General features: G+C 35.9%; 2 protein-coding genes across 2 annotated transcripts; one reads left to right on the top strand and one right to left on the bottom strand.

Annotated features, from left to right (window-relative positions):
- Window positions 1-12440: 12440 nt before the first annotated feature.
- On the bottom strand, window positions 12441-12941 carry LOC148771280 (uncharacterized). Its single transcript, XM_088817569.1, has one exon. The coding sequence runs from the start codon at window positions 12939-12941 to the stop codon at window positions 12441-12443; it is 501 nt and encodes a 166-aa protein (XP_088673695.1).
- Window positions 12942-23584: 10643 nt separating this feature from the next.
- LOC105966793 (putative late blight resistance protein homolog R1A-3) lies at window positions 23585-26536 on the top strand. Its single transcript, XM_088817020.1, has 2 exons — window positions 23585-24234; window positions 25288-26536. Exons 1-2 carry the CDS (start codon window positions 23700-23702, stop codon window positions 26349-26351), a joined length of 1599 nt encoding a protein of 532 aa, XP_088673146.1. The 5' UTR covers window positions 23585-23699; the 3' UTR covers window positions 26352-26536.

Raw genomic sequence — 26536 nt, forward strand, 5'->3', positions numbered from 1 at the left:
TTTTCTTGGAGAAAATGTGATTAAGGAGAATAAATGTTTATTTGGCAGTTTAAAGCAAAACGTGACACATGGCACAATAAGGAGTGGACTTAGTGGAAGATAAAAGACTAACCCATGTACCCCATGACCCATATAAATAGTGATAATTCAATAATAAATAAAACAATAATAAAAATAGTAGCACTCACGAAATTTTCACAAAAATAAGAAACGCATTTATTAATGATTAATAGTGTGAGAAAAAATTAAATAAATTGGCTGACAGGCATAGATTTTATTATATATATATATATATATATATATATATATATATATATATATATATATATATATATATATATATATATATATATATATATATATATATATATCTTTTTTTTTTTTTTTTTTTTTTTTTTTTTTTAAACTCTTATTTTCAAGTCAAACAATTCACATGGAACATGATCAAGTGTTCAGTTTGAAGGTTCCTCAATTACTAAGATATGACTATCAAAATAGAGGAGTTTGACTTATGTGAGTGTAATTATTCCCCAAATGTTTACATGAAGCATGATCACGTTTCAAGGTGAAAGACTTCCAGTTACTTATTTAGAAAAATAATTCAGTGAAGTCATTATTTAAAGAAGCTAAGCTTCAGTAAATTATGTTGCAGCTTAAGATATTTGATGAGGTACTGCAACATATTTCAGGACATGTTTATTGAGTACACATCCCGAGAGATTTTATGAGTTTAGAAAACCTCTCATAATCTAATGCCTTTGTAAAGATGTCAGCCAGCTGATCTTCTGTAGGAATGTACTTTAAGCACACTATATTTTTCTCAACTATATCACGAATAAAATGATGTTTAATATCTATGTGTTTAGTACGTGAGTGTTGAACATGATTTTTTGAAATATCAATAGCACTTGAATTATCACAATATATGGCCAGGGTGCCACTGGTTAACCCATAATCCCCCAACATTTGTTTCATCCAAATTAGTTGACCACAACATCCTCCAGCAGCTACATATTCTGATTCAGCTGTTGAAAATGATACACAATTTAGTTTTCTACTAAACCAAGAAACCAAATTATTCCCCAAAAAGAAACATGCACCTGATGTGCTTTTTCTGTCACTAATATCCCCAGCCCAATCAGAATCACTAAAACCTATCAAATTTGTATTAGTGTCTTTGAAAAACTGAATCCCTAAGTCTACTGTACCTGCAACATACTTAATAATCCTCTTCACAGCTTTAAGATGAGTGACTTTGGGATTAGCTTGATACCTGGCACACACACAAACACTAAACATAATGTCAGGCCTGCTTGCTGTTAGATACAGAAGACTTCCAATCATGCTTCTGTAAAGGGTGCTGTCAACATCTTCAGCAACATCATCCTTGGACAGTTTTTGACTTGAACCCATTGGAGTTTTCATGTGCTTGGCTGACTCCAACTCAAACCTTTTGACCAGATTTAGAGCATACTTCTTTTGATTTACAAAAATTCCTTCACCTGTCTGTTTGATCTGGAGTCCTAGGAAGTAATTCAACTCTCCTACCATGCTCATTTCAAAAGTGTGAGACATAGACTCTACAAAAGACTGTAAGAGGTTAGCACAAGTAGAAAAAACAATACCATCAACATATATCTGTACAATAATGATATGGTTATTTGTTCTTCTAACAAATAGAGTTATGTCTGCTTCTCCTCTAATGAATTGTATTTCAAGTAAGAAGTCAGTGAGTCTTTGATACCAAGCTCTAGGAGCTTGTTTAAGACCATACAGAGCCTTCTTAAGCTTAAGCACATGATCAGGTTTGGCAGAATCTTCAAAACCCTTGGGTTGCTCTACATATGCTTCTTCATTTAAAACTCCATTTCGAAATGCACTTTTGATATCCATTTGATACAGTTTGATTATAAGAAAGCAGGCTATAGCAAGAAGTAACCTAATAGATTCAATTCTAGCTACTGGAGCAAAGGTTTCATCAAAATCTATACCTTCAATCTGAGTATAACCTTGTGCTGCTAACCTAGCCTTATTTCTAACAACTGTACCTTTTTCATCAGTTTTGTTTTTGAAAATCCACTTAGTTCCTATCACATTCACATGGCTTGGTCTGGGAACTAAGTAACAAACATCATTTCTGATGAACTGATTCAGTTCTTCATGCATTGCATTGATCCAGAATTCATCCTTCAGAGCTTCTGCAATATTCCTTGGTTCAACTGAAGACACAAAGCAAGTAGTTCCAGTTAGTGCACATTCAGAAGATAAATTTGCAAATCTTACCATATCTCTGTAATTCACTCTCTCTTTTTATCTGGTTCTTATCCCATCAAAGATATCTCCCACAACTTGAGTAGATGGGTGATTTTTCTGGATTCTACTTGATGGTTCCTTTCTGTAGACATCATGAGTTAGCTGCAATTCAGCTTCTGTACTCTCTGTAGGCTGTATTGAGTCAGGTGTGGTAACACTTGGTTCAACACCCTCTTCTCTTGAGACTGGACTATTTATATCTGGAGCATATGTGGCAGTAGTGTCTCCTCTGGTTGTTTCACCTTCAGCAATCAGGTCATCAACTTCATCTTCAGTTGTTTTACTGCGGAGATCAGCAAAATCATCAAATACCACATTTACAGATTCAATAATGGTTCGAGTTCTTAAGTTATATACTCTATAAGCATGATTGTTATTAGAGTATCCCATAAATAAACTCAAATCACTTTTTGAATCAAATTTATCTAGATGATCTCTGTCATTTAGGACAAAGCAAACACATCCAAACACATGCATGTATTCTAGATCAGATTTTTCTCTCAAAAAATACACCAAAGTATATCTCGAAAAATCATCAACACACACAAATACATATTTTTTACCACCTTGGCTTTCTACCCCTATAGGACCCATAAGATCCATATGTACAAGTTCAAAACAAATGGTGGTACCAACGGGTTGTAACACTTTGTGTGGTACTCTAGTTTGCTTTCCCTTCTGGCACATTCCGCATATAGGGATGTCCTTGATCTTGAGATCTGGAATTCCTCTTATGGCATTGTACTTGTTGAGCAGCATCATATTTTTGAAGTTTGTGTGCCCTAGTTTCTGGTGCCACAGCTCTACTTCACTTACTCTTGAGCTCTTGCATGAGATGGTATCACCTGTTTGATAACAATTATCCATTGATCTGGAACCTGTCAGTACACAATGATTTTGATTATCAAACACAGAGCAACATTATTTATCAAATTGAACACGTAGATCATCATCACACAATTGACTGATACTGATGAGATTTGACCCCAATCCTTCAACATGTAAGACATTTGAAAGTTTTGGAAGTCCCTCAATACTGAATGTTCCACGTCCAACCACTTTGCCTTTAGCTCCTCCTCCATAGGTTACACGTCCTCCATTGAGTGTATGGTAGTTTGATACAAATTCTTTAGTTCCAGTCATGTTCCTAGAGCATTCACTATCAAAGTACCATGAACCTGAAATGTTAGTATTTAAAGAAGTGTATACTGCTTTGCACATAAGTTTACCTTTGGAAGTCCATATTCTACACTCCTTTTTGGTAAATTCTACCTTTTTCTTGGAGGTGTTCCCTGGAGTGCTGTGACTCATCCTGTACAACATTTTGTCACTACTTAGTTTCTCACAAAATGGACGGATATGACCTGGTGAGAAACCGTCATGACAAATGTATCCCCTTATTCTGGACTCTGAAGTGGTGACTGTGGAATTTCTGCATTCTTTTCCATTTGAACCCTTCTCTTTTACAAAGACAATCTTCTTCTTCTTTACTGGCTTGTGTTTATTCACTTGGTTTTTGAACCCTAGACCTTCATTTTTGTTGTACTTCTCCAGTGACACAATCTCTTTGAGTTTAGTTGTGCCGGTATTCATCTTCTTGATTGCTAGAGTCGCTTCTTTGAGTTCATCTTTCACCTTTGCCAGTTCAAGATCCTTCTTGGTGATACCAACCTCCAAATGAGTGATTGTTTCTTTTAGAGAAGGATTTTCCTTGTTGGCTGCATCTAGAGCATGAGTCTTCTTCTCCAAGTCACTGAACAATTTCTTGTACATTTTTTCCTCATCTCATACTGCTTCTTTACTGTATTCTGCAGCATTCAAAGAAATAGAGTTCAAACATGTATAATGACTATTATCTAACTCATAAATTTCAGTTACTGAAAGTGTTTCAGAAAGTGTTGCAGCATCTAGAGAAACTCCTTGTGATTCTGTTTCAGAACAATTTTCAGTGATGTATCTGACTGAAAGAGCCTGTTTAGCGGATTGCTGCTCCTCTGTCTGTTCAGGTTGCTCTTCCTCCTCATCACTGACAGCACAGATCAAACTCATTCCTCTTCTTCTCAAGGTATTTGCACATTCATTAGCATAATGTCCAAATCCTGAACATGCCCTGCATTTAATATGATCCAAGTTAAGTGGTTCAGAATTTGAACGAATAAATGAAGAATTTTTTAAAGTGTTTTGAGAAGATGTTTGAGGAAATGTTCTCTGTGGAATAGATCTGTTCCGGGGCTGAGTTTGTCGATTTTGTGGAGAGCCATCTGGAAATAACTGTCTGGGCTTGATTCCACTTCGTCTGTATGCCCTATTGAATTTCTGAATCTGAAATGCCACATTGTTGAGACATTCCTCTGCATCATCATCATACTCCGTAGCAACTTCTTCCTTTTCTAGTTCTGTCTGGAGTGCATTTGATAGATTGTCTACTGTCCACCGTAATTCTGGTGTTGGAAATACATCCCCATCCGCATCTGTGATAGTTGGTGGCTTCCATCCAGTAAGAATAGATCTCCAGGCTTTCTCGTCAATGGCTTTGATGTACGCCCTCATCTTGACTTTCCAGTAGGTGTAGTTTGTGCCATCAAGTACAGGAGGTCGCACAGAAGCAGTCATCTGAGTATCCATCACGAATTCGTTTCTGAAAAAATAGGAACAAACACTTAGTATACGTCAAGTGTTGGCTCTTGATGCCAATTGAAAGAATTTATGGTCCCGAATTCGTTTAATACAGAGATGTTATCTGAAGTGTTATGACACTTGAGAAAACATGCAGCGAAAATATAAAGATAAAAGAAAATGCTCAGAATTAAAAATGTTCACAAGTAAAGACTTGTGAACTTGCCCTTTACAGGACGGAAAAATATATTTAAATCAGTATTCCAAGAATACAAACAGAAGAGGTGCGAAAACTTCTTCCTTATGAATGAATCTTGTTGATTTATATGCCTATAGAAATCAATTAACCTAAGTTGTAACAGTTAAGTTGTGGAAACAATATTCGGTTACAACTATACTTCTTGTGTTAACACAGTTATAAACTACTTAAAGCAAATAAATGAACACAAGGAATTAATGTGGTTCAGACACAAATGTGCCCTACATCCACGTGGACCTGCAAACACGATTTCACTAGTTCAGATTTACAGTGTACATTAATAGGACTTATTAAAAACACTAAAGACTCCCTCTTTATATAATATGCCGTTCTTGTACACAACTCGAACTCCGTGTCTCTCTCTACCAGCTCCACTCCGCGTGCCTTGAACTTTCTTCAAGCATGAACTCCCTTCAGAAAACGCGGCTGATCTCCCTTGAGATCTATACATCAAATCTGTATATGTTGGCACAGTGCAACGATGGCACAGTCCTGCTCCGCAGAACGCCTTGGCAAAACTTCGATGCTATGAAGAGGTTTTTCTCCCAAACAATGCACACGGTTCTTGTATGTCTTGGAGGCTTATATAGACACGAAAATAAGCCCTAAGACCTAACTTGAACCCCAAGAAATCTATTTAACTAGGTAATAAAATCCTTGTTGATTTCTACTTCTATTCTAGATAAGTACAAAAGATACCTAACTAGAATAATATACATGGAAATAAATCTAAGTCCTAATAGAAGTATTATAAGAATAGGACTCTAATAAATTCCAAAATAAATATGGAAAACAAATCTTTGCCAATCTTTTAATTCCAAAACTTGGCGGATTTCCTCGATCTTCAATAGTCGGAAATATGGCGCCAACAATCTCCCCCTTTGGCATAGATTGGTCAGAATACATATTTAACAAGAACTCCCCCTGCATATGAGATTTTCTCTCTTTGCAGAAATGATTAACTCCCCCTGCATCACATACTGTTAGTACAATAGAAGTTGCAACACATAGATGTTGTAACAGAGAAATTTCCTGCAACACAAAGTTATCCAAAACAAGCCCAAGGCACAAAAATAAAGATAACCAAGGTGATATCCAAAAGGCAGGAAAGTAATCATAACTATAACATTCCTAAATAGGACATAAATTTAAGCAGTTCAAAAAGGACAACAAAAAGGCTTTTCAAGGAAACTTCCCTTAAATCATAGTCGGAGAGGAGATCATTATCATGAGAACTGCTGGACGCTTTGCCTTGCGGTTGTGGACTGCTGCTTCATCATTGAAGTTTCTCCCTTGTGTATGGCAATTTTTGCTGGGGCATCTGGAGTTGTTGCTACTCCCCCTTTCTGACCAGACTGTGCCAAAGTCTTAAGCAGCTGGCCTGAATAGACGTAAATCCCTGAGCAAGTTGAGCCTGGATAGACTCCTGAAAACGGGTGAGCGCATCTTTGGTGACCACATCAACTGGCGGCGGAACAGAGGCAGAGACAATGGGAGCCTTTTCGCGCGAGGGGCCGTCTGAACAACAGAAGGATCGACAGGAGGCGGATCAACAAAATTTTCAGAAAGGACCCTACCAGTGATAGTGATTGGACGGCCAGGAGGATCCAACAGAGTGGCATTACGAGTGGGCAGGCCTTGTTTGATCAAGAGCTGATAGATCAGAGAATGAAACGGCAGATGCTCACACTCGGTTCAGGAATTGGCTAACACACCAATCTGATTGAAAATCAAATCACCAATATTGATTGTATGGTCGTGAGTGATGCACCATAAAAATTCAGCTTGGGTGGGATTGAGAGTGGCATTGTGGTTAGTGGGAAACCAGTTGGAAATGCCTATCTTGAACAGGACCGAATTCAACTTAGCCAGCTTAGAGACATGAAAAGCAGATTTCGGACCAGGCCATTTTTTCAACACTTTGGCAGTGAGAACAGAGGCCAGAGTATCTTTAGAAACAGAAGTTTGGAAGTAACCCCATTTGGACACTTATAAACGTCATCGATCAAGGAAGGAGTTACAGATGTAATGCTCACGTGAAGTTTCGTAAAATTCTCATTGATACAACCAATTTCAGGAGCAACCAGATGTCATGGGCCCAGATTCATTAAGTGAACTCTTCTTCGCCGTGAGAGCAACCTCTAAGAAATGTGGTGACAAGGAATGTTAGATCAACGAGGGAAAAGGTAGGAATCACTCCAACTTTTTTAGCAAGAGCTCCATTTTGAGCAAAGATGTACTCCCCAATGTTGATAAAAACAGCATGAGTGACGCTTCAAAGAAACCCAGCATACAGTGATCACAACAGCTATGGTGTCATTGACACAAAGAGCTTATCAGTGATTTGATTCTTACACCAGTAAAAATCTTTATTCAATTCAGGAGCCACATTGCAAAATTTTCCTTCGCAAGTAACCGCGAGACCCAACAATGGAGTTAGAACTCTGGTGAAGATTCTGATGACTCAGATCTAGTTGGAAATACGGCAGTAAAGGTAGCATAGGTCTACTCAGAAAGAGATTGGTGGCCACTCGAAGCGTATGACTCATCCTCAAGACCATAATTGCTCTCAAACTTCATTTGAGGCCGGGTAAGCTGCGCATGGGCGCTGAAAGCAGCTTCTTCAATTGCGACATGGTCTTCACCACCAACATCTTCTGGCTTAGACATTGAAGGATCACTTTCAACCAGAATATTGTCCAGCGGATCAGAGACAACACCTTATTTGAAGCTTGAGGCTGGTGACTGCACATGTGTATGGGCTCCGGTATTGTTGCCACGAGAGAGATGGGAACTACAAAGACCACTGTTGTCGTCACAGACCTTGATGTTTTTCCAGACTTCTTGTCGGATGTCGATGCACAGCTGTTTTGTGCTTCCTCATTTCAGACCCCTCGACTGATTTGTCTCTTTCCATAGTAAATCTGTGGAGCACAGAGAAGAGAAGAGACGAGTAACTTTTGAAAAACATAGAGATATATTGGAGAGAGAGATCGAGTATAAGAAATATTGAGAAACCCTAGAATCCCAAAAGATAGGATCAAACATCAAGATAAAACAGAAGTATATTCCCAAACGCTTATTCAGAGATTCGAACAGATCACGTATCAAGACAGCCATGTGTCAACAGTCAGCCAGAGGCCACAATAAACTCAGAAACCCTAGAAGGGGCAGATATTTAAAGCACAGAGATCGAGAAAAGAGACAGAAAAAGAGAGGACTCTTCAAATACCGAATATTTTCAAATCAGAAGAAGATCCCACAAAATCCGTGACCAATAACAAACAAGATATTCTCCACACGAAACATCAAAAAATAGAGAAGGCAGATGACATGGCCATAGCCACGTGGCCAGAGACAACTAGTAGCCAAAAAATTCACAAAGCCCAAAAAAATTTGAAAGAAAAAAAAATCACATCTTTTAAGGAAAAGATAATCAAGAAGATCACAAGATTAAAAGATTGAGGGCTTGGTTTTCATGAATTAATTTTATAATCTTAAAGAAAATCACAATAGAAGGCCACCAAGCAAGCTCTTGGATGCACGATATAACTATAACCCCATGACCATACTCAAGAAACCATAATTTAGGTAATATTATTAGGGTTATGAATGCGTATGCGATTAGCACAGCAATTCGATCGTGTACTTCAAGGAGAATTTCCTAATATATGCTTGAATATCATCCCAACTTTTCTTCTCCCTTTTTTTTTTTTTTTTTTGAATTCGGACTTTTTTTTTTTTTTTTTTTTTTTTTTTTTGAATTCGAACTATTTTTCTTCTCCTCCTTTTTTTTTTGTTGATATGATGTTCAAGCAAACATTAGGAGGGCAACCTCCCTAAGAATCCACATAGCTTTTAAATAGAAGTCAGAGATGCATATGCGGTAGCATAATTCTCCCAATAGAGGTATGATCTTTGAGATGAATGAGGTCATAGTCATTGATCACTCCCGATAGAGGGGGCAGCATACTTCTATTATGGTTATCTGTGGAAACAAAAATTAATTCACAAAAACTAACACACAAACAATTAGTCAAAATGATCCTCCAATCATTCCTAGTCCAAAAACAATGATGTCACATTTATAGGTGACACATATCATTGTCCGATTAAAGAATTCAAGTGCAATCCGGACACAAACATTAATTGCACTTATCATAGAAAATTCAGTTTTGCACATGGCAAATTCCAAGCGCTTTACGCAAGGAATCAAACCTAAGGAAATCGAGGGGCTTTGTAAAAATATCAGCTAATTGATTGTCTGTGGACACATAATCTATAGTCACACGTTTCTGCTCAACTAATTGCCTGATGAAATGGTGTCGAAGATCTATGTGTTTGTTTCTAGAATGCTGGACAGGGTTTTTTGAGATATTTATGGCACTTTCATTATCACAGAATATATGAAGGAGTTTTTCATGAAAGTCATAGTCATTTAACATATGTTGCATCCAAAGAAGTTGAGTGCAACAACTACCTGCAGCTATGTACTCACACGCAACATTAGATAAGGAAATGGAATTTTGTTTCTTACTGTACAAAGATACCAAATTGTTACCCATGTAGACACAACCTCCTGTGATGCTTCTTCTGTCATCCACATATCCTGTCCAGTCAGCATCACTGTTCCCTGCAAGACAATTGTTAGTATCTTTTGAATACCCTTTTCTCAATTTGGGAGTTCTACTAATATTTCTGATAATGCGCTTTACAACACTCAAATGACTCTCTTTAGGGCTTGCTTGGTACCTAGCACAAATACCTATGCTGCAACAAATATCATATCTACTAGCAGAAAGATAAAACAAATTTCCTATCAAGCTCCTGTATAGTGTGGAATCAACGTCTGTGCTGTCACAATCTCGTCCCAACTTCTCAATTGAGGTCATTGGTGTTGTTAAAGGCTTTGCCTTTTTCAACCCAAATTTACTTACCACGTTATTGGCATATTTGCTCTGTGAGATAAATATCTCATCATCTAGTTGCTTTACATTGTCATTGCTCAGAACCAGTTCCCACATGTCATTCCGAGAAAACTGCTCAAGTTCCTCAAGCTTGGCTAACACCCAAAATTCATCAAGAATTGCTTCTTTGATGTTTTTTGGTTCAACAGTGGAAGTGAGATAGACATACCTGACCATTTCCTGGTAGTCAACCTTGGGCTTATTGCAAGTTTTCATTTCTTCTTTACCAGTGGGAACATCTTCAGTTGTGACATAAGATGTCGGTACTGATACTTCTGTGATTTTGTCTTCTGGTATTTCTCTTCCAATACTCTCAGTTTGTTTCCCCATTAGAAATTCGCCACATAAATCTGGTGTATTGGAGTTTAGTTGGGGAACACCTTTCACACAACCTGCATTAGTATTTCGTGTTAGATCCTGAAAATTCAAATTCCCCAGTCGATGACAACACATATCTGTGATATCAGAGGTGGTGAGGGGACACTGTTCAACTTGGTCAGTTTGATCAATTTTATAACAATTATCAGAGGATCTATAACCAGATAGAACACACCTGTGGTTTCGATCAAACACTTCACACTTACGCTTGGTGAACAACACTGAGTCGTATAGATCACATAGCTGACTTACGCTGAGTAGGTTTGATTTCAAACCCTCTGCATACAGAACGTTGTCAAGGTTAGGTAATCCTCCAACATCCAAGTTACCTTCTCCTTTCACAAAGGCCTTGTTTCCATCACCAAGAGTAACTTGTCCACCAGACACATTATGCAGGTTCTTTAAGTAATTAGGTACACCTGTCATATGCTTGGAGCAACCACTATCAAAATACCAAGAGTTCGTAGTACATGCTTTTAAAGAAAGAATAGCAGGAAAGCAGTTTGCATTATACTTATTCATCCATTTATTATCAGAGTATGTTCTTTGGGAATTGTGATCCCATGCAGCGGAATTGGATGATTGATATGCTAAACTCTTATTTATCAATTTCCATCTTTTAAAGCATTTTGGCCTAACATGTCCTACTTTGTGACAGAAATGACAAGTTGGCACAAACTTTTTTGTATAAGACTGTGAGGCAACATGTTGTGGAGTAGGTTTGACAGTATTATTCACAAAATTAATTTTTCGATTTGGATTAGGTTTACCATCGAACTTACTCCCAATATAGCCAAGACCAAGTTTATCAGGATTTGAGGGATGAGCATTTAAAATTTCATCTAACCTTTTTGAAGGAAGAATCGTAGTGCGATTTAACTTACTGATTGACGCCTCTAACGTTGTTGCGACAGGGGAGTTGTCACACTTCAGGTTGAGGCAGGGTTCAGCATTTTTCATTGGAGGAGGATTTTTCTTGATCTGCCTTGTCTTATTGCAATCGTTGTTTCGCAAATGTCTCAGCAATTCTTTTAGATTGTCAATATCTTTCAAAGAAAAATCATGTTTTACCTCCAGTGCCTCATTTTCCAATTCAAGCTCATCGATTTTGGCCTTCAGGTTGACTTTAACTGCTTCATTCTCCTCTTCCAGTTCCTTTACTTTCTCCTTCAAACGCTTGTTTTCATCACTAACCTCATGACATTGCTTTAGAAGATCATTTTGTTGCTGTTGAATCATATCAATGGAGCATTCTTCATCATCCTCTGAATCTTCTTCTCCTGTGGGCAAAAAAATTGTGTTTAAATTTCTATGATTCTCGAGATTACGAGTAGCATACCTGAGGTGTGGTGGTTCAGTGCATGTGACAACATCTTGTGTCACGTCAGTAACCCTGCATGTACCACAGAAGTCAATACTAGTTTCAGCATCACTTGCTTCACTTTCATCATCAGATTCAAAGTTATCGTCACTCCAGGTTGTAGCAAGTGATTTTCCTTGCTTCTTCTGAGTGTTTGCACATTCAAATTGAATATGACCATAGCCACAACATTCTCTACATCGAATCCCCTTCCTAACTTCTCGCTTGTTTGTAGGACTTCTGGGATGTCCATTCATTTTCACGAGTTCTCCGAAGTTTTTGGCTATTAGAGACATGGATTTTGTTAGTTTGACTTCGAGTGCTGTCATGGGAGCTGAGGGCACGGATGGTGTCACAACAGACACAGTTTGTAAAGCGATTTTTCTCTCTTTATCCATTCTACTGATGTTCAGCTTGTTTTCAAAGGTCTGTAGATTTCCGATCAGATCTTCAAGCCGCAATGAGTCCACATCAGTTGCTTCCTCTATAGCAGTGACCTTATATGCGAACCGGTCTGGCATAGATCTTAGCACTTTACGAACAAGTTTTACTTCAGGGTAAGTTTCACCGAGGCCATGGGCTTCATTGCGATGTCGCATAATTTGGAGTTGAAATCGCTCACGGTTTCAGTTTCCTCCATCCGAAGATCCTCAAAACGAGTAGCAAGCATCTGAAGTTTTGATAATCTGACAGAGGTAGTCCCCTCATAGGTTGTTTGAAGTTTTTCCCATGCTTCCTTGGCACACTCACATGCTGAGATTATCTTGAATTGATTGATGTCAATTCCGTTGAATATAGCATTCAAGGCTTTGGAATTCTTGTTTGCCGCAATCTGCTCAGCTTTGTTCCAGTCTCTTTCATGTTTCTCACTTTCGATTCCTTTTTCATCTGTGGCAACAGGTCGTTTCCAGCCAGTCAGAACTGTGCGCCATGCATCTTCATCCATTGACTTAATGAACATCTTCATCTTGGTCTTCCAATAAGAGTAATTGGTTCCAGTAAGCAGTGGTGGGCGAGTCGTGGAACCGCCTTCCATATGAGCATTCATAGTTCCTATGGAAGATAAAATGCAAATAAATCAAATTCTCAAAATCACACACTATGTATATCTAGTGAGAGGCTCTTGATGCCAATTGTTGATTTATATGCCTATAGAAATCAATTAACCTAAGTTGTAACAGTTAAGTTGTGGAAACAATATTCGGTTACAACTATAATTCTTGTGTTAACACAGTTATAAACTACTTAAAGCAAATAAATGAACACAAGGAATTAATGTGGTTCAGACACAAATGTGCCCTACATCCACGTGGACCTGCAAACACGATTTCACTAGTTCAGATTTACATTGTACATTAATAGGACTTATTAAAAACACTAAAGACTCCCTCTTTATATAATATGCCGTTCTTGTACACAACTCGAACTCCGTGTCTCTCTCTACCAGCTCCACTCCGCGTGCCTTGAACTTTCTTCAAGCCTGAACTCCCTTCAGAAAACGCGGCTGATCTCCCTTGAGATCTATACATCAAATCTGTATATGTACGCACAGTGCAACGATGGCACAGTCCTGCTCCGCAGAACGCCTTGGCAAAACTTCGATGCTATGAAGAGGTTTTTCTCCCAAACAATGCACACGGTTCTTGTATGTCTTGGAGGCTTACATAGACACGAAAATAAGCCCTAAGACCTAACTTGAACCCCAAGAAATCTATTTAACTAGGTAATAGAATCCTTGTTGATTTCTACTTCTATTCTAGATAAGTACAAAAGATACCTAACTAGAATAATATACATAGAAATAAATCTAAGTCCTAATAGAAGTATTATAAGAATAGGACTCTAATAAATTCCAAAATAAATATGGAAAACAAATCTTTGCCAATCTTTTAATTCCAAAACTTGGCGGATTTCCTCGATCTTCAATAGTCGGAAATATGGCGCCAACAAATCTTTTTCAAGATCATTCTTACAATCAAATCTAGATACTAAAAGAAAAATATTAAAAATTCTAGATTTCAAAGAATGTACTCATAAGGAGTACGTAAAGAACTTATGAATGAATCACTATCTTGATCATTCTTACAACGAAGTCTAGAAACATATATACTATACAATCTAGACTAGAAAGAATGTACTTATGAGAAGTACGTAAAGAATGTACTCATAAGGAGTACGTAAAGATTGTACTCATGAGGAGTACAAACGACCGATTCTAAAACCACTCTAAAACACTCATGTATTCTTTTCAGCTCTCGGTTTTTTTATTTCGTAGAATCGATAAAAAGCATTGAGTATTGAAATCGGTATTTATAGACATTTCAAGCTTCCACTCCTCAGCCCATGATCTGCAAGAAAACCAACCACAAGAGCACTCAAGAAAATGGGTTAGTGGGTTAGTTAGGAAGTTAGAATAAAATCCACAATTAAATCCACTAAGCACTACTTAGCCCACTAAGCACCATACTTAACCCACTAAGCACTACTTATTCCATAACTAAAATTTAGTTTAAAAAATAAGAAAGTTAAAAACACAACGTGGAAATAATCCACGTGTTTCAGACTTTAATAAACTCGATTCTCAAAAGTTCAAAAGTCTCCACTTTCGCTTTTGAGGCAATGGATCGAGTTTTCAAAAATAATTCAACAACTAGTCCTTATTTCTCCCTTCTAGTCTCTTCTTCTTCTCTTTTTTCTTTTTTTTTTTTTTTAATATATATATAGAAGCATATATATTTGTCTTTTTTTTTTTTTTTTCGAAGAAGAAGAAGAAGGACCTTATAAAATTTTCGACCGAACTCCAAGGGGTAATTTTCAAGAATCTCCACCTATTCTACCTTACACATTGGCTAAAAGAAAGAACACCTTTTCTCCGAGGCTCAAATCAAGGTTCTAAGGATAATTTCGATAAAAAGGTCGGCTTGAAAGGCTCAAACGGTTCAAAGAAGGCCCAAATCATATCCCAAATCACTCACTACTCAATACTTCGTATCATAAATTTCCTAAGGTGAGTCTTAAAACCGAACATAGCATGATCTAGCACAAATTAATTCCAAATTTAAAATACAAAACATTCAACCAAAGCAATGCACAAAGTGTGATTCCTAGCAATAATTCGCTTCTAAGTCCCGTTGAATCGAAAGCTAAACAAGCATCAAATCCTTATCACACAAAACAAGCAATCTCATCATCAAACATTGATCATCTCTCATCATCATAAATCATCGATGCATTCGACTCAAGCAATTTTTTTTTTTTTTTATATTCCGGAAAAAAAACGAGAAAAACAATAAAAACGAATAAAACCTAATGCATGCAAACTAAAACAAATAAGCACAAAAACATGTTTTTCACCCCTAAACTTAAAATTTTCGTTGCCCTCAACGAAATTAGCACAAAGTTTAAGAATAGAAAACACCTGATTTAGTCGGAGTCGATGTGATCGGGGTGCTCCTCCCTAGCTCTCTCACGCTCGTCCTCATTGGGCGGTGGCACTTTTCTTTCCCTTTCCCTTCCCTTTGGAATATGATGCTTCGCTCGTGTGGCCTCGTTTGTTGGACGACATAGTTGGGAGAGAGGTTGGAATAGATTCGGTGAGAATTGGTTGACAATCGAACTCAAAATTTGGTTGGAGCAAATTGTCGAACACCTTGTGGGCGTGCCTTGAATGAGTAGATTTTGTAGAGGTTGGTTCGATTCTCTAGCCTCCCTGTCAACATCAACACAAAATAAGAATCGGAGAGTGTGTGAGTGAATTATGTGTGTGGAATCGAAGAATTTTTGGAAGAGAAATTCAAAAAATTCGAAAATCCGTGTGTGGGAGTTAGAAAGAAGGAAAGAGGAGGGTTTAAGATATAATGGGGGAGAAAATCTGATTTTTGAAAATTTAAAACGCCCAATCTTTCAGTCGGACGGTCGTCCCATGTTTATTCCTAATTCTCGGACGGGGGTCCGAGAATTACTCTTCTATCACTGGTTTGGGGACGGCCGTCCCGGTTTTAAGGCTAAAAATCGGACGGCCGTCCAAGGCTACTGGTTCCCTTCTGGTTGTGGGACGGCCGTCCCACTTTAAAGGTATATTTTGGGACGGCCGTCTCAAATACAGTGCTGCAAATTTTTTTTTTTTTTTTTTTTCGGGCGGACGGCCGTCTAGACTCCCCGATCATGTCTTCGACCCTGAAAAGTAAAATTCAAATAAATAAATTAGAATGCATGCCTATGATATTAAAAACGAAACGAAAAATATAAAGAAAACTACGAAATCAATAAAGCTCGGGTTGCCTCCCAAGAAGCGCTAAGTTTTAAGTCTTCAGCCAGACTTTTGTTCTTAAAATTGTTATGTCCAATCCAAAGCCTTGTAGATTGAGCATCCATCCATGAACTCTTTCACTTCAATTGCAACCGATACAGGGATAGGATTGCAATATGTCAGGGTCCACCTTAGCTTGTAGTCTTTCTTAGTTGTAATCAATCGGTACGAAGCCAAGTTGGGATCTTCGTCACCCGCTCCCTCAAATTGGTACACAAAAACCTCACGTCCGCGTATAACCTCCACTTCAAACACATTCGTCTTTTCATCAACCTCTATTGATGCCTTCAAAGCCATGTCATGAACAACAATAATATCCTCGATTTGAATATTTGCACTAACCACATCTATCTCATCCTTCCCTTGTTCCGAGATATCTTTGGAGTTGAGCTCGATTGCATTCTCATATTCATCATCCTTAAGTGTCTTCGTAAGTTCCTTTTCCTTCTCATCGACAATATTTTCTAGGTCTAAAAGATTTTTCTCACTACAAGTTGTAGACGGATTTTCTTTGTTGCAACCATTCTCGATATTGTCTGAAATATTTTCAAGAGACCTTTGGCGCTTGAATTCTTCCAACTGTAACTCCAGTCTCCGGATAGATGCTTGAGTGGATTTCATAAATTCTTCAAGGACGGAGTTCAAATAACACTCCTGAACAGTGGGTTCTCGTGGCGTGTTGGTGTATGTGTTCCAATAACCGCCGTTGGTGTTATCTATGAAATTATTCGCTTTCGGTGCATACCAACATTGGTTAGTGTAATGATCTCCACCACATATTGAACAAAGTGACGGCATATCATAGGTATTTTGGAGGTATTCGCCAGACGGAAGCCATTCATATCCCGTTTGAGTTGCGCGGAAATTGTAACCTGACATCTAACCAAAGAAAAAAAAATTAAAAAAAAAAATTAAAACGAAAAATTAAAATAAAAAAATTTGGGTGGATCGTGAAAATTGTTCAAATTTAGAGCTAGAACAAAATAAATAATTAAAATATTCCTCGGCAACGGCGCCAAAAACTTGTTGGGCGAAATACCTACACGCAAGTGCACGTATCGTACAAGTAATATAGTGGACAATTAAGTCCGGATATCGAACCCACAGGGAATATTTAATTACTTAATCCTAGACGTTAAATTCTACCAATTATTATCAAGTCCACCCTACACAGTCGACTTTAGAGAGAAAATTAACTAAATTAAACTAAACTAAATTAAAAGGCAAGCAAAAAAAAGAAAGCAATTTAAAACGAAGATTTAATCAAGATAAGCAAGCCTATGATTTTATTATCCCCCCTATGTGATTATTATTCCCCCAATTCCTTCAATTATGCAAGCAATTAACCCGGATTAATAACCTGAGATGCTAAAATAATCATAACCCGCTTCCGCGTGTATTACGATTCTAATACTCTAGATTCAATTACTATATTCCTATGCAATTAATTCTAGAACACAGCATTAAGCACAAATCTCAATAATGGCTACCTAAGAGATTAACTATATTCCTATGTTAATACCACAAAGGCTCTTCTACCACAGTTCTAATTATTAACCCGATCTTCCGATTCATGCGATTAACAATAACATAAAAGCACATAAGTTGATCAAGTTCATGCACTTAATAAAACAAGTAAAAGAAATAATCCGGAATTAAAACTTGCATAAAATCATAGAAAAGGGTTCATAAATCCCACATAGGGTTCCAAACAAAATCCTAGAAATAAAGACTTAGTTACTCGTAATTCTTATGATAAATAAAATAAAATAAATTAACTAAATAATAAAAACTATGCTTGAATCTTCGTTGATCTTCTTTGCTCTTGAATTTGCGTAAAAAGATCGATCCACAATTGTGTGCTTGGCTTGGTCTTATATAGGGTGAAAAACTTGGGGAAGAAGGCAGTTTCCTTGTGCAATTAAAATCCCTTTACTGCGCAGCTTCGGAGTCTCGGACGGGGGTCCCACAATTTGCACTAAAACTGGGACGGGGGTCCGAGCCTTAAATCTTCAGAATTTTGATATTTTCACTTTTGACCCATATTTTCGCCAAAATTACAGTTTTGACCCCATACTTTTCCAATTCTTCAATTTGTACCTAAAATACAATAAATCAACTTTTTAAGCATCAATTATCGTTAAAAACACCAAAAGCTCAAATAAAAAGATACGATAAAGTGTAAAAATATACACTTAACATTGTTCCTCCCACCGCTTTGAACTCGGTACTAAACCATTCACTTCACTTTTTTAAGTTATTTTTTTTATTTTATGAATGTCTATCCATTTTTAATTTAGTTTTTAAGATCTGAATTATTTTCACTATTTCACCTTATTTTATTATTTTTTTTTATGAAAATCAACTAAATTCAAAAAATTTAAATTGTGATCCGACGATGTGTAGTCAGATCTAATGGTGAATTTCATATCTGGAATTGGTGGTGTTCGATTTGTATATATTTAATGCATTTATATAAAAAAAACACAGATCTACTATGTTTTTCAAGATTTGTGAACAATTAATATTAAAATATTTTTCTTTGGATTAATTTGATTTTTTTTTTATTATAAATCATATTATAATTTATTTTTTGTATTTATTTGAAGATGATTCGAAATGCCTAAAGTGTGAGAGCTTTGTTTGTCTGTAATGGAAATTTAACCAGTAGTGGTTACTTACATGAGTGATTTGAGTCAGGTGAATATACAATTATATTTAGTCATATATAGTCAGTCACATGTAGTCATGTATAGTCACGGCTACATATAACTATACATGACTTTAGGACTTGTGGTATACTATAGTCATTTGTACTCGATTTCAGTTCAGTAAATTTATCAAAAAAAAAATCATGTTTTTTTGTATTTTTCATGTAATTGATTTTTTATTATAAATCGTATGTAATTTATTTTTTGTATTTATTTGAAGATGAGTCGAAATGCCTAAAGTGTGAGAACTTTGTTTGTCTGTAATAGAAATTTAACCAGTAGTGATTACTTACATTAGTGATTTGAGTCAGGTGAATATACAATTATATTTAGTCATATACAGTCATATATAGTCAGTCACATGTAGTCATGTATAGTCACGGCTACATATAACTATACATGACTATAGGACTTGTGGTATACTATAGTCATTTGTAGTCGATTTCAGTTCAGTAAATTTATCAACAAAAAAAAAAATTGTGTTTTTTTGTATTTTTCATGTAATCTAACTCGCATTTTGCATTTTGCTATTTAACTCGTATTTTTTTGTCGCAGGTTTTGCTTTTATTATAATTTTATGACATGCAGAGAATAAGATTCAATGAAGTGCCTTTGTGAAGTTGGATTCATGCTACAGTAGTCTAGACTTTATGTCACTATATATAACTATAGATAATGGTAAATAACTATAGTCACTTGTAGTAATATACAGTTATATGTATGCTATAGGTTTTTAATGTACAGTAATACTTGCACCAAAAAGGCGAAATCCCTCGCCCCCAGGGCCCCCATCCCTTGGTCCGACAAGGATTGATGGAGGAATGTAAATCATGGTAACTCAACGGCCCGTTAAGGTAGCGGACCCGGACCTGGTGCCCACAAGGAACCAATCTCATTGGAGTTGAAATTCCCACACTGCGGCTGCCAGGATTCGATCCTAGGACCTTGCACCAACTTACCACCTCCGGAACCAGTTGAGCTACACCCATGCGGGCATGTACAGTAGTACTTGTTCATGTTTGAAGAATATATGCATGTGATTGTTTTTTTTTTTTTTTTTGTTAGTTGATTTATAATATCAAGATAAATTGTGAATTTTTTTTGTTGGTGTATATGAATTTTGGGGTAAAAAGACAGTACATGACTACATATAACTATACAGGACTATTGAACTTGTAGTAAACTGTAGTCATGTGTAGTATACTTTCAGTTCAGTAATTTTACCAAAATTTGAATTTATAAAAAAAAAAAAAAGTAAAAAAAAAATTAAAAATTAAAAAATCGAAAAATTAAAAAAATCAAAATATTAAAAAAATCAAAATATTAAAAAAATCAAAATATTAAAAAAATTATTTTATAAAAAAATACAATGATAATAAAAAAGGTACGATATATATATACAGTAATAAAAAAATAATTAAAAATAAAAATAATGATATATGCAGTATAAAATACGAAATGCAGGTCCAAAATGATAAATGCAGTAGGTGAAAATGTTGAATGCAGTTGGGCGAAAATTACAAATAAGGGCACAATAGTACTTTTACCTCTCCAAGGAGTATCTCAAAGGAAGATTTTTAGGGGTGCACCTATCCCTATATATTTTTCATATGAGGGGTGTATATCTAATGGACCCTTATTATATATGCAAATAAATAACATAATTAAGAAAAGAAGATGTCTCCAACTTTTTCCACCTCTGTGTATTAACTCTTTCCACCTCAGTATTTTTTTCCCCATAGAAACAAAAGATTTTTATTTCATTAATTTTCTGGGATACAAAAAATCCACATTGCAAATTTATAAATGGGCACACACCTCTCTTTCCTAAAATAGTACAATTTTTAAACATTTTATTTTATATTAAATATGATATATATCTATAATTTATATAAAATTATGGAGAATAAAAAAAAAATTAAGAGTTAAGACACATATTTACAAAACCTTTGAGGGGGCCAAAAGTAATATTCAAAAACTATTATGTCAAAATAGCTAAAAAAACATTTTTGTTTTTTTCTAGGGGGCCCCGTTAGTAGTACCGCCCCTGAACACCTGCCACTGCTCCGCCGCCTTCTTTGTTATCATATATGAAAATCTCCCCAGCCTCTGCATAAACCCGTAACCATTGGAATTTGACTCCGATTTCGGTGAACAAAAAAGTCGCTGCTCATCTGAATCCGACTCCAAATAAATAATGGGTAAAAATGTAAATAATTATTTCTAACAATGTTAAATTCAGGGATAATTACACTTTTCGTCCCTATACATTACCACTTAAACGATTTTCGTCCCTAAACAAGATGAAGAAATCCGAAGATCTCTTCAACAAAATGAAGAGCTTATTCCCTGTTACATGCTTTTCTTGCAATCAGTTGTTACTTCTGTACAAGAGAACCGACAACAAGAAAATTTCTGACGTTTTATCGTTGATGGAGAAAGAAAATATCAAGCCATCATACTTCACTTACCACGTTTTGATAAGTGCCAAAGGGTTGTCCAATGATATTAGTGGGATGGAAAAAATCGTCGAGAAAATGAAGACTGAAGGGTTGGAACCTAATACTATAAGTTTATTAAATACTAATGCGTGATTGAACGTTTTGAGGTGTAGAGATGCTTTTGTGTGTCACGTGCGGCGCACGTGCAATTTTCCGTCCAAACTAACTGGACAAATGGACGGAGGGACAGAAACGGCATAAAAGTGACATGTTTAGGGACGAAAATTGTAACTTCATCTTGTTTAGGGACGAAAATCGTTTAAGTGGTAATGTATAGGGACGAAAAGTGTAATTATCCCTTAAATTCATAATGTTTGATTGTTACAGTCAGGGACTATTTTGGTACGTTTTGTAGTTTAGGGATGTTTTAGATAAATCGCATAGTTTAGGAGTGCAAATTGTACTTTTCCCTTATTATATTATTATATGAGAGCGGGGTGAGAAAAAAATATATAGAAAATTGGGAAAATTACATTTTTCGTCCTCATACTTTACCCACTTTTTCAAAATTGTTCCCAAACATTTTGGAGTTACAATAGTAGTCCTTAATCATGCCATTTTTTGACAGAATTGGTCCGCCGTTAATTTTTGCCGTTAAGTTGGATGGAAAATGGCATGTGCCTCTCACATGCCTTCAATTTAAAACACTACATGAAAATGGACTTTCAACAAGACGCATTGCGTCTTGTTAAAACAGAATTTTCATAATTAAAACTTGATTAGAATTCGAAATTATATAAATTCCAAAAAAACAAAATCGATATATATTGTTTTAAATTATTTTGAGAAATATTCTTTAAACAATTGAAACATTGTTTTAAAAAATGAAATATTGCTTTCAAAATCAAGATTTTCGGAATTCAAATGAAAACATTGTTTCAAAATAAAATAAAAATTCGATCCGCATAGGTGGGATAAGAAACTTCCATTTCAATCTTCACCCTAATTTAATAATGTAAAACTCGATAAATTTTTTCAAAATATTTTTAGAAGCATTGTCTAAAATAATAATATAATGTTTTAAAAGCGGAATTTCTTGAATCCAAATGAAAATTATTGTTTTAAATAAAATAAAAATCTGATCGTAATAGGCGGAGTAAGAATACCCCGTTCCAATTTTCACCCTTATTTAATAATCTAAAACTCGATATTTGTTTTCAAAATAAATTCAGAAATATTGTTTAAAAAAATATTATTGTGTTTTAAAATCGGAATTTTTGGTAATTGAATGAAAATATTATTTTAAAATAAAATAATTTTTTTATCAAACTAGGCGGCATAAGAAAAATCCTTTCCAATTTTCACCCATATTTTTAAAACTCGACATATTGTCTCACAATTGAGATTTTTGGAATTGTCTAGAGGTGAAAATTGGAATGGAGATTTCTAATTCCCCAATTCCTATGGGGTTTTTTTATTTTGGTTTGAAACGATATATTTTAATTGAATTTCTCAAAATGCCGATTTTGGAACAATATTTTAAATTTTTAAACAATATTTTGATTTTTTAAATTGTATTTTCGAAATGAGTTGATTTTTTTGGAATTACGTGATTTCGATTTTATATTAAATTTTAATTAAAAATAATAATTATAAAAAATATGTTTTAACAAGACGCAATGCGTCTTGTTGAAAGTCCATTTTCATGTAGTGTTGTAAATTGAAGGCATGTGAGAGGCACATGCCATTTTCCATCCAACTTAACGGCAAAAATTAACGGCGGACCAATTCTGTCAAAAAATGGCATGAATAAGGACTACTATTGTAACTCCAAAATGTTTAGGGACAGTTTTAAAAAAGTGAGTAAAGTATGAGGACGAAAAATGTAATTTTCCCTAGAAAATCCGGATTATCAGTTGATATTTCCGAGTTGAAATTTTCAACAGATGGATCGGAGCCATTGTTGATTATGAATGTGAATTCATTTATTAGGGCCTCGAATTGTCTATATGTGTATATATATATATATATATATATATATATATATATATATATATATATATATATATATATATATATATATATATATATATATATATATATATATATAAGAGAATAGTCAATAGTCAACATGCATGTACATTGCAAATTGAATCCCCACTTCATTTGTCTTGTGCAATACAGTCAAGAGGCAACTTACATATGAACACAACCACTAGCTGTCGAGTAATAATATATTGAGGCAACTTGTTATTGTGATATTTCTCTCTATATCATAATATTTCTCTCATTTTCCATAAAAAAAGCTTTTGCTTTTTCCTACACTTGAAAGAAGATACATTGAGATGGCAACTTACGCTGCTCTTGCTTCTCTAATGAGTGTCCTTGATCAAATCCAAGATCATCCTCGTATTTCCAACTGCTTCGACAAGAAACAGTTGGAATCTCTTTCCTATCTTGTCGGTTTCTTGCTAGATTTTGTTGAGATTACTAATTCTCATGTTGGAGTTCTAAGCGAAAAATACGAAGTTTTGGAGAGCGAAATTGCATCAGCATCCTATGCGGCTGAAGACGTAATCGAATCTCATGTTGTCGACCAAATCCACTCCGGTTTGATTTCGTTGCTCGATCTACAGTCAGTAATCGAAGTCATGGAACATGTCAAGGATAAGGTTGTCGATTTTAAAAACGAAATGGGATTCAAATTAGATCAAAAGGAGGGCCCCGCGTATTCGTTGCCTACTCCTCCTAGTACTTCATCAAGTAATGCAAAGAGCAAGATGGTGGGATTCGATGAGGAGTTGATTCAACTCTTGGATGCTCTCACTGGCCGACAATCGAGTCTGCAAATCATACCGATTGTAGGTATGGGCGGCATTGGTAAGACTACTCTTGCTAGAAATGCTTACGAAAGTCGATTAATTTTGAATCATTTCGATATTCGTGCTTGGGGTACAATATCTCAAGAGTTTAGTCTGAAAGAAATCTTTTCAAAACTTCTTTCTCGCCAAACTAGTGGATTGGGTCAAGAAATTGAACAACAATTAGGACAAAAGTTGTATCAAAGACTCATAGGTAGGAGATATTTGATTATATTGGACGATGTCTGGAGTATTGATGCTTGGGAAAAGATGATGCTTTTCTTTCCAGATAACAACAATGGAAGTCGAATTATCATAACCACTAGGCTGTCAAATGTTTCTATTTATTTTGGTTCGTCCTACTTCTCAAAGAAATTTCTAGATGAAGATAAAAGTTGGAATCTATTTTGTGAAAAGGCCTTTCCACAAGAAGAAGTTTGCCCTCCTCAATTAGAGGAAATTGGAAAGAAGATTGCTAAAAAATGCAAAGGGCTTCCTTTATTAATTGTTGTGATTGGAGGACTTCTTAGGAAGTCTTCTTGTACACAAGAATATTGGGAGAATATTTCACAAAATATGAACTCAATTTTGGATTCGGAAGAGCAAAACTTGGACATATTGTCTTTGAGTTATAGGCAGTTACCTGCCCATTTAAAACCGTGTTTTTTTTACACGGGAATTTATCCAGAGGACTATGAGATTCATTTGTCAGAACTCATCAAACTTTGGATTGCTGAAGGATTTATAAAACCAAATAAAATCAAAAGTTTGGAAGAGGTTGGCGAGGGATATTTAAAGGATCTTGTTGAGAGAAATCTCCTTTCAGTTGGTAGGTTGAGGTTGAATGGACAAATTAAAACCTGCACTATCCATGATCTTGTAAGAGACTTGTGCATAAAGACAGCTGAGAAAGAGAAGTTTTTCTATTTCATCAGGTTTTGTGACAGTCCACGGGCCCTAACTAAGGAGCGTCGCATTTTATTTCTTGGAAAAAACTCAGAGATAAATCATGATCTACTTTCTCATGCTCTTGAGTCAGCACCCCTTACTCGTTCTTTTTTACGCAATGCAGGTTGGCGACCGGTTAGGTTTAGATTGTTGAAAGTTTTTAATGTGGATTATACCGATTCTCTTCCAAGCGATATTTTTGAGCAAATTAACTTGCGCTATGTTTGGATATACTATGATTTCTACAAACATAAGCATTATTCTCGTGAACTTCCTTGGACAGTATCTCTACTCTGGAATGTGCAGACATTGAAAATTGGAGGTTTGGGAATTTTTTATGCGCCGACTGAAATTTGGTCAATGCCACAACTTAGGTATTTAGAGTTCGCAAGGTTATGTCTTCCAGCGCCTCCTTTGAGAAGCCAAGAAAAAGACGATAGCATTGTTTTGAAAAACTTGCACACACTTAAGACTGTGGTGGATTTGAATTTGAGTGAGGAGGTATGTAAGAGAATCCCCAGTGTCAAGATATTGAAGATAAAGTACAACGACTTTTTGCCTGAGAGATCTTCACGTGAAACCTTTATCTACAATATTGGGTGTTTGCATAAACTCGAATCACTAAATTGTCAGTTAGGTAACGTGCAACCGTGTGGTAATTTAGTACGGAACCTCAAATTCCCGACTTCGCTCAAGAAGTTGACCTTAAGTGGTCGTAAGATTGAATGGGAAGATTTGACAACAATTGGTTCGTCACCCAATCTTGAAGTTCTCCAACTGAAAGACGGTTCGATGACAGGATCGGAGTGGAACCCTGTGGAGGGGGAATTCCTTCGCCTCAAATACCTATTTATCGACAGCTGGGAACTGAAACACTGGAATGCTGAAAGCTTCCATTTTCCAGTCCTGGAAAAGCTATATCTCTCTGGATTGTTACATCTCGATGAGATTCCTTCGGGTATAGGAGAAATACCAACACTTGCCCTTATTCATCTGTTGAGCTGCAGCGAGTCTGCTGCCATGTCAGCGATGAGCATACTCGAGGAACAAGAGAGTTTTGGAAACGATCTTCTTCGAGTTGTAATTCAGTTCCGGCGGAAAATGGAACTAGAGAGGTTCACGGAAAAGGTGGTCGATTTCGAGTGCTTCAACAGCAATAATTTGCAACTCCAAAGTCTTGTTGATTAAAAGCTTGTTTCATTTTGGCTAAGTTATTACTTTTAATTTCATTTTGTTATTGCAACTATAAATTTATTATGGCCGTGATGTAATAATATTCAGCTTAAGTAATAATTGTTATTTTGGTTTGTTAAGAATGATGGGTATTGTGAAAGAAATTACCTATGTATTAATGTAATTGAGAAAATAATTCA

This window comes from Erythranthe guttata, chromosome 4 (assembly GCF_056151865.1).
Source record: "Erythranthe guttata isolate IM_541 chromosome 4, IM_541, whole genome shotgun sequence".
Lineage (NCBI taxonomy): Eukaryota > Viridiplantae > Streptophyta > Magnoliopsida > Lamiales > Phrymaceae > Erythranthe > Erythranthe guttata.